The sequence below is a fragment of the Barbus barbus genome (genome assembly GCF_936440315.1).
Source record: "Barbus barbus genome assembly, chromosome: 40".
NCBI lineage: Eukaryota > Metazoa > Chordata > Actinopteri > Cypriniformes > Cyprinidae > Barbus > Barbus barbus.
Genome location: NC_136718.1, coordinates 27595420 through 27605737, shown reverse-complemented (window position 1 = coordinate 27605737; position 10318 = coordinate 27595420). Strand labels below are relative to the sequence as shown.

The 10318-nt window shown below is 43.4% G+C and overlaps 1 protein-coding gene across 1 annotated transcript in view; it reads right to left on the bottom strand.

The window, feature by feature from the left end:
* Positions 1-1037: 1037 nt before the first annotated feature.
* The window catches only part of LOC306859230 (atrial natriuretic peptide-converting enzyme-like), a 55654-nt gene continuing 46373 nt past the window's right edge, over positions 1038-10318 (bottom strand). The window contains exons 21-23 of the mRNA XM_079400149.1: positions 9848-10119; positions 6788-6921; positions 1038-2789 (exon numbers count right to left, since the gene is read on the bottom strand). Of these exons, the coding sequence (XP_079256275.1) occupies positions 2607-2789; positions 6788-6921; positions 9848-10119 (589 nt within the window). The 3' untranslated portion in view covers positions 1038-2606. The remainder of the gene's footprint in view (positions 2790-6787; positions 6922-9847; positions 10120-10318) is intronic.

Here is a 10318-nt window from a genome sequence, read left to right as displayed (position 1 = left end):
TTATATTTTATATATATATATATATATATATATATATATAATTTACTCTCTCTCTCTCTCTCTCTCTTTCTCTCTCTCTATACTGTATGCACATACAGTCCAAAAATTATTCAGACACCAGATATAATATTTGATATTTTTTTACAAGTGGGTGCAGGACACTATAGTTCATTTATGTAAGTGAGGATAGCAAAATAAAGTAAACTGTGACACATTATTTCCAAATATTCATCATAGAGTGGACTTTCAGTAAAACTGGTAAAAATTGGGAAGCAAAAATAATTCAGACACTTTGACCTGAGTGGTTTTCTTTAATTACTAATATCTTTTTACACCACAGACAGAACAAAAGCATTGCTTGGTAATTGGTTTATCTAAATTGTGTACACTGGTTAATAAAGTGGGATTAAATACATAAAGAATATTTGTGTTATTTTACATATTTAATTATTGTAGGTTTGTGTCATATTCAGTGCAATTTAATTCACATTTATATGCATTGTACTTTTCACAATACACATTGTTGCAAAGCAGCTTTACAGAAAAATTATAGTTTCTATTTTAGGTTTAGTATAGGGTAGTAGTATAACCCTATACTTATAAAACTATACTATAGTAGTAAACCCCTTTTTATATTTCCTTCTAAATAAAAAAAAAAAGTAATTTGATTATGTAACTTGCAATACTTGTAATGCGTTACCAACAACACTGTATGTGGTATGTGTGTGTTTTATATATATATATATATATATATATATATATATATACTGTATATATATATATATATAAATGAAAAACATCTTATTTGAAAAAAAATCTGCTCTAAATTTGGTCTTCAAATGCTGCCATTAAACAACTACTTCACTTTTCGTTTTTTTTTTTTATTTTACCACAAAAATATTTATATAGAGAGATATGCAAGAATAAAGTTTGTGTGATGTGGACCAAATCTCAGAGTAAAGCCAGAAACAGGAGGACAGACTCAGATTACAAACAGAACAACAAATCGCTAAGCAACCAGTGAACATAATGGATAGAAATCTTTAATGCACATTTTTACACAAATGTGAACTGTATTTACAGAGCATTAAAAACAGTACATCAGAGTTCAGATTTACTGCTTTATGTGCACAAAATCAGTAGAAAAATATTCTTTAAAAAATGAAAACAGACGGAATGTTGCATTAAAGGCAGAAGCTTGTGACAGTCATACGAAGCACAGTATTACTAAAGCACAAACACGTTTAACACTGAGAGAATCCCAGAAACACCGAAAGCATCAACAACACAAACCATCAGAGAGTAATCATTGGTTGAGAGGTTTCGAAGGTCCTGCTCATTTACAGAACCAACCAATAGCAGCAGAGAGAACGCAGCGAGGAGACTAAGGTGAGCAGCAGGAGCCCTTTGAGCTGGTGTGAAATAGTGAAGCCTGTTTCACCATCACACACCTGCAGCACGAGCGGTGAGACGTTTATCAGCACAAACCCTCACGCCAGAGTCAAAACACTAGACGTCTACTGTGACAGACACACACACACTCTGCTCACTTTACAGCTGCACTTTGAATTCTGGGTAGATTATTGACATGTCACGGAGTTCATCTGATTCCCCTCCTCGTGTAAATTGGTTTTTACGACAAGAAAGGTTATTTATTATGGCTGTTTATAAATGCAGAAACTCAGAAATCAGTGATACAAAAACAGTGCAAGTGAACATATACTGATGATCGCAATTTTGCTGACGTGCTGCAGATGCAGGAAGTGTGAAACAGTTTTCATCCTCTTTTAACACACACACACTCACTGGAGTCTGTTTCAGTGGTGTATATCAGTGAGTAAATGAGTAAGTGATTTTTTGTTTCTGAATTTGTGAGCACTGATGCTTCACGCTACAGAAACTTGGTTACTTGGTTTGTTCTGAAACGAGTCAGAACTATATGTAATGCAGCTGGAGTCTATAAGGGCTGCTTTAGCTGGCATTAGCGCAAACAGTGCGTTTGTGTTTCAGCTTAGCTACTGTCATGGCGGCAAAAGAGTCTGAACAGAATCTGGTTGAACAGGTTAGTGTCACTGTCCACATGTTTACAGAAGCTGTATGATAATGAACACATCTGCTGTGTCCAATCTGAAGGAAACAGCATCGCCCTCTGGAGAGCTTGAGACGCTACTGCCACAGAGACACCAGGACATGTGATGGACGCTTGACATATGCCCAAAACGACTCACACACACACACACACACACACACACTCACACACTCTCACACACTCACACACTCAGTCTCTTTTTGGAATGATCAGTGTAGCAGGTTCACAGACATCTTGTCCTTGTTCCAGCGCAGTTCATCTCCAGCTGTGAGTGTGTACAAGTGTGTGTGCAAGAGTGAGTGTGTGTACACGAGTGTGAGTGTGTACAAGTGTGAGTGCAAGAGTGAGTGTGTGTACACGAGTGTGAGTGTGTACAAGTGTGTGTGTGCAAGAGTGAGTGTGTGTACACGAGTGTGAGTGTGTACAAGTGTGAGTGCAAGATTGAGGGCGTGCGCAGTGTACGTGTAGTGTGTGTGTGTGTGTGTGTGTTTATGAGCATGTGCGTGTGTGTGTTCACCTACAGCAGGTTAAACGTGCGCAGGTAAATCTGTCTCTCTATCCATTCAGTGAAGTGCGTCACATTGGCGTAGACGCCGGGGCCCAGGACCTTTGAGAAACACACAGACCCCCAGGAGGTCAAACCGTACAGAAACCAGCGGCCGTCATCCTCCTCACAGACCAGCGGACCTCCGCTGTCACCCTGGAGAAACACACACACACTCATGAGGTCACGTCAGCACAGACACACACACAGACACACACACACACACACGTTTTTGTGGTTTATGGGGACTCTCCATAGGCGTAATGGTTTTTATACTGAACAAACTGTGTGTGCTATTGCCCTACACCAACCCTACACCTAAACTTAGCCCTCACAGGAGACTTTGTGCATTTTTAGATTTTCAAAAAAACACCATTTAGTAATTTTTTTAAGCCTTTTGAATTATGGGGACATAGGCAGTGTCCTCATAAACCACCTTCATATTGTAATACCTCTGTCATACCCATGTCATTATACAAATTTGTGTCCTCATAAACCACATAAACATGCACACACGCACGCACACAAAAACACGTGAGCACACGTCTGTCACGTGAGCACACACACACACTCATGATTGTCACGTGAGCACACACACACACACACACACACACTCACTCTCACTCGTGATTATCACGTGAGCAGACACACACACAGACTAGAAAACTTTGTTGGTACCAAAATGGCGCCGCTGTGTTCGGACGCCGTTCAGGCTGCTCCGCTGAGATTTTGCTTTAACTTACTTTTTTACTTACTTTTACTTTCTCATTTTACACATTCCACGTCGGCACTGATCACCTACTACATAGAAACACTTATGGACATTGGAAACCACTACACTAACCTGTTCCAGGACACTTTATCCAGGAATCCTTCATGGCCTCTGGAGATTCTTCGGAACGCGGAGATGAACAATAACCCCCCGAGGCGACGGATCAAGAAACACAGCGGGAAACGCGCTGGGATTCAAGATAGACTCCGGAAAAGGGCTCACAGTCCTCCTCTTCCGAGTATTCTGCTCGCAAATGTCCAATCCTTGGATAATAAGATGGACGATCTTAGAGCCAGGATTAGTTTCCAACGGGACATAAGGGACTGCAACATCCTTTGTTTGTCAGAAACGTGGCTTTCGTCCTTGATCCCGGACACTGCTGCAATGCCAAGTGATAACTTCTCTGTTTTTCGGACGGACAGAACAGCAGAGGCTGGTAAATCCAGGGGTGGAGGAGTGTGTTTCATGATTAACAAGAAATGGTGTGATCCCAGGAATATCTCCATTCTGTCGCGTTCCTGCTCGCCTCATCTGGAACAGCTTTCCATTACTTGCCGCCCATTTTATCTGCCCCGGGAGTTTTCATCGATCATAGTTACTGCTGTGTACAATCCACCACAGGCGGACACCGGCTTGGCTTCGTCTAAGCTTCACGATGTGCTCAGCGGCTACATTAACAAACATCCTGATGCTGCTTTTATCATCGCGGGGGACTTTAACAAAGCTAACCTCAGAAGGGTCATGCCGAACTTTCACCAACATGTATCCTGTCCCAACTAGAGGACCAAACACACTGGATCATTGCTACACTCAGTTCAAGAATGCCTACAAAGCCCGCTCACTTCCGGCTTTTGGCAAATCGGACCATGCCGCCATTTTCCTAACACCGGAATACAAACAAGGCTCGTTCAAGAACCTCCGGTGCAGAGAGTAGTGACACGCTGGTCCTCCCACTCAGAGGCTATACTGCAGGCGGCTCTTGATGACGTCGACTGGGACATGTTCCGGGCGAGTTCTTTCTGACGTCAGCGAGTTCACGGATGTAGCATTGAGCTTTGTAAACACGCTAACCGAGCAAGCTACAGAAACAATAACTATAAGGACATTCTCCAATCAGAAACCGTGGGTGGACAGAACAATCCGTGCTGCGGTTAACACATGCACTGCCGCTTACAATGAGGCTCTTCTGACCGGGAATATGAGCGAGTACAAAGCATCGTGCTATGCTCTCCGACGTGCAGTAAGAGCCGCCAAACACAGATACAAAGAGAGAATTGAGTCTCATTTCCAGCTCAATTACTCTCGACGCATGTGGCAGGGACTGAGGACCATCTGTGCCTTTGGAAACAAAACCTCCGCGGATCCGTTGCTGGCCGACGAGTTAAACATCTTCTACGGCCGCTTCGATTGCAACAGCGGCGGCGCGTCTCTGCCGTCCAGCGCGTCAGGAAGCAGCAGGCAGAGCAGCGATAATCCTGTAATAACCATGTCGGAGGATGAGGTTCGGAGGGCGCTAAAGAAAGTGAACGTCAGGAAAGCAGCCGGACCTGATGGGATAACCGGCCGTGTTCTGAGGTCCTGAGCTGATCAGCTTGCTGGTTTGTTCACGTCTATCTGTAATGAGTCCCTTGCTACCTCCGTGGTTCCCACCTCATTCAAAAAATCTGTCATTATCCCTGTGCCTAAGAACAATAAACCCTCTTGCCTGAATGACTATCGCAGAGTTGCCCTTACATCTATAGTCATGAAGGTTTTTGAGAGACTTGTAAAGAGCCACATCTGCTCCTCCATCCCTGATACTTTGGACCCTCTTCAGTTTGCCTATTGCCCAAACAGATCTACGGATGATGCCATCTCTCACGTCCTCCACTCTTCCCTCACACACTTGGACTATAATTATAGTCCTCCACATGCGCTGCGTTCTCAAAACTCTGGCCGTTTGATAATACCTAGAATATCAAAATCAACTGCGGGCGGCAGATCCTTTTCCTATTTAGCACCCAAACTCTGGAACAATCTACCTAACACTGTTCGGGAAGCAGACACACTCTGTCAGTTTAAATCTAGATTAAATACAGATTTCTTTAACCTGGCTTACACATAACACACTAACACATTTCTATAATTCAAATCTGTTAAAGGATTGTTAGGCTGCATTAATTAGATCTACCGGAACCGGGAACACTCCCTATAACACCCGATGTACTTGTTACATCGTAAGAAGAATGGCATCTACACTAATATTAGTCTGTTTCTTTCTTATTCCGAGATCACCGTAGCCACCAGATCCAGTCCGTATCCGGATCAGATGGTGGATCAGCACCTAGAGACGACCTCTACAGCCCCGAATGGCAGCGGAGACAGGACACCTAGATGAGCCCCAGAGACAGATCCCAAGTGATGACACTGTCTCCTAGACCAGGGGTTTTCAACCTTTTAGGACATGCGCCCCCCCAAGTTTGTCTAATTTCACTCGCGCCCCCCCCCGCGAGCCCAAAGTGCGCGAACATCATTCACATATTGTTTGCTGCATTTCCAGTGCGTAGCATTAAGAAACATACACATATAACCAGCTTACCTGATTCAGTGTGATGGCTGAGCCCGTTTCTGAGATAACAACATGCCAATGGTTGGATTTCTGACATGACTAACCGTAAATTATTTTACACCATTCTCACTGTCGCCTAACAGCGGGAGTCAGATTGCCCCCTAGCGGATGGCTGAAGATTTGAAAGCTCGTATTCGTAAATCTTCAAGGCAATGTCTCTGAATTAATTGATGCTCGCGCCCCCCTTGACAGGTGCTGGCGCCCCCCTGTGTCCTAGACAGCCATCGGGACAAGACCACAGACACCAGATGAGTCCTCTGCACAATCTGACTTTACTGTAGTTGGAATTGAACTGCTGGTTTGTCTGGTCAGGGGAGAACTGGCCCCTCAACTGAGACTGGTTTCTCCCAGGGTTTTTTTTCCCCCCATTCTGTCACTGATGGAGTTGTGGTTCCTTGCCACTGTTGCTTCTGGCTTGCTTAGATGGGGACACTTAATTTCCAGCGATATCGTCGAATTGCACAGATACTATTAGAACTGAACTGAGCTGGATGATGACATCCCTGAATTCAATAATGAACTGCCTTTAACTGAAAATTTTATGTTTACTATTGTCCTTCTGCATTACCAACACACTATTTCCCTATTTGATACTGTAAAGCTGCTTTGACACAATTTGTATTGTTAAAAGCGCTATATAAATAAAGGTGACTTGACTTGACATGCACACACACACGCACGCACATACTCTCTCTCACACACACACGCACACACTCTCTCTCTCTCTCTCTCTCTCTCTCTCTCTCTCTCACACACACACACACACTCACTCACCATGCACGAGTCAATGGTTCCTGCCTCATATCCAGCACAGAGCATGCGTGACGTGATTTTCTTCATGTCGAAGTAAGACTGACACTGAGAGATTGAGATGATCCGCACCTCTCCCTCCTGGAGCTTAAACGGCACTGCGGGAGAAGACACACACACACGCTGACTATTGTGATCAGACATGAAAGTGAAGAGTCAGTTTAGTGCTGTACTTTGGTACCAATCTGATACTTAAATTATTTTGGATTGAAGTGGTCAAAGCAGAAGTGCAGATACTGCACTGGCTGTAACAGTAACAGCGCTGAAGCTCTGTGGAACAGCACAATATTTCCGCTGTCTTCTCTGCCCCCTCGTGGCAACACATGGCAGCTTCAGTCTAATCTAGAAGGACAGACTCACTCTTCAACAAACACATCCAGCAGTGCTGGGTAGAGTCCTAACAAATTGTAGTCTGTTACTAATTCCAAATTACATGACAAGAATTATAGTTAGTAAGATAATGCATTACATTACACATTTTAGGTAATATAATCAGACTACTTTTAGATAGCTAGTTTATCACACTGATCTAAATAGGGTAACCATGCACCGTGTATTGATATAAAAATACCAAGAGTAAGAAAATATACTCCATTCATTATTAACAATATGAAGTGCATTAAACATTACATCAAAGTTTACCAAAGTTTGTGAGTTTAATGAAAAGCTAATAATTAAAATAAATCCTTTTAAAATAACACCAATCAAAATAAAACACTTACTAAAAGTGTAATCATGTACTCAAAAAAGTAACAGTAGTCTGACTATGGGTATTTAAAATAGTGCTGTCAAATGATTAATCGCATCCAAAATAAAAGTTTTTGTTTAGATAATATATGTGTGTACTGTGTATATTTATTTATGTATATATAAATACACTCACATATATTTTGAAAATATTTACATGTATATATTTATTTTTAAGGATATGTGGTTGTAGAGGCGCTATCACTTGGGAGCGCTCTGGAAGCGCGGACTCTTGGGGGCGCTCTGGAAGCGCGGAGCTGGATGGGACAAGCGGAGACATAGGAGGGCGCTCTGGAAGCGCGGACACTTGGGGGCACTTGGGCAACACGGAGCTGGACGGGACCAGCGGAGACATAGGAGGGCGCTCTGGAAGCGCGGACACTTGAGGGCGCTCTGGAGGCACGGACACTTGAGGGCGCAGACACTTGAGGGCGCTCAGGGCGCTCTGGAGGCGCGAAGCTGGACGGGACCAGCGGAGACATAGGAGGGCGCTCTGGAAGCGCGGACACTTGAGGGCGCTCTGGAGGCGCGGACACTTGAGGGCGCAGAGCTGGACACAACCAGTGGAGACGAAGGAGGGCTGGACGTGACCAGCGGAGACGAAGGAGGGAACTTGCGAGGCACTTCTGCCAGCTGGCTTGCCATATTTTCTGATGGCGGGCTTGCCTTATCTTCTGCCGGCGGGCTTCTTCTGCCGGCGGGTTTGCCGCGGACGGCGGCATTAATTTCGCCACGGGAGGCGGCATTGGGCTTCGTCGCGGGCGGCAGGACCATCATTGCTGTGGACGGCGGAACCATCATCGCCGCGGACTGGGCTCCATCGGAGACTCTCTAAACACTGGATGGCTGTCTCCTGCCAGTTGAGATTGGAGGTGTTTGGGAGCTCCAGTGGCTGATGGTACAAAATTCCGAGCCGGAACAGTGTCTTGAGTTCGCCACCCTTGAGGCAGCTGGCGAGGGCGAGCGGTACGAAAGCCTGTGCAAAATCAAGAGGCTCCTTGGTGGCGTGAGCCAATAAAATGAACTGGGTACGTTCATCCATACTCTTTGTTGGTCCTGTCTTCTGTTACGGATATGTGGTTGTAGAGCAAATAAATAAAGATCAGGAGAACGGGGATGCATCAACACACTATTTCCATTTAATAAGCTTCAGACAGGACAAGGATTCAAACCAAAATGAGTGCTTATAAAGAACGGAAAACAAAGGAGTTAACGAGCTGATTAATTAAACACAGGTAGATAGACTTAACGATGATAAACTGATGACAGGAAACCAAATAAGGGCAAAACAGAACTTAAAGGAAACAGACACGTGACATTTATATTCATATTTACATTATATATAAATATTTTTAAAATATAAACTTTTTTCTTAAATATACAGTATACATGCATGTGTGTATTTATATATACACATATGTAGACAAAAACTTTTATTTTTGATGTGATTAACCGTTTGACAGCACTAATTAAAAAATGTAACAATCTAATTAAAAGTACTTAATTTCTGGAATCTGATGTGTGTGTGCATGTGTGTGAGTGTGTTTTTGTTTTTATATACCGGTGGGGGCTTAAACCTGAATACACACAGACTCATGGGGACTTGTGTCATGGTGGGGACCTAAATTGAGGTCGCCACAGGTAAACAAGCTTATAAATCACAAAGAATTAAGTTTGTTGAAAATCTACAAATGCAAACAGTCTCCTGTGAGGGCTAAGTTTAGATGTAGGATTGGTGTAGGGCAATAGAATATACGGTCTGTACAGTAGAAAAACCATTACGCCTATGAAAAATTTAGTACCTCAAGGCTCAGTACTAGGGCCTTGATCGTCGGCGGAGGCCGGACACCTGGATTAGCCCCGGGACATATCCCCAGAGAAGACCTTGATGAAAATACAATAAAACTAAAAATAAAACAAAATAACTAAAAATATAATAAAATACCTAACTACATAATACTATTATTGTTAGAAATTGCAACAATATAAAAATAGAAATATAATACATTCATACATTTAAAATTTTAAATAAATAAATAATCAAACAATAAATAAACAATAATATCCTGGCCAGAGGAGAGCTGGCCCCCCGACTGAGCCTGGTTTCTCCCAAGGTTTTTTCTCCATTCTGTCACAGAGGGAGTTTTGGTTCCTTCCCACTGTCGCCTCTGTCTTGCTCAGTTGGGGACACTTGATTTCTAGCGATTATCATCAATTAGATTTCAAATGTGTGTGTGTGTGTGTGTGTTAGTCTGAATGTGTGTGTGCTCCGCTCACTTCTGTTCCCCACGTGTCCCCAGCCTGTGATGTGGCAGTACTGGTCAGCTTTGGGCAGCTGACCGCGGCCGGGCAGACAGACGGGACGCACATAACTGGTCACCTCCACCTCGGTCTCCAGCTCCAGCACGCTGATGTCGTAGTCCACCACGGCCCGGTTGTAGCGCGAGTGGACAACGATACTTTTGACGTGCCGTGTTTGCATGTATGGAGACGGATGATCCAGATTATTGATGCCAAGAACCACTTTCCACACGTCTACGCTCTCACGCCTGCACAAGCATAAAACACACCATTCTCATCAAGCCACAGTTATTTCTACAGCGCTTTATACAATAAATACTGATTCAAAGCAGCTTCACAGTAATAAACAGGAAAATACAGTGGCGGCCAAAATTATCAGAACACCTGACAGATCTGAAAATACTGACCTTTTTTTTGCCTCCAAAACATAATTTCATCTCATAATTT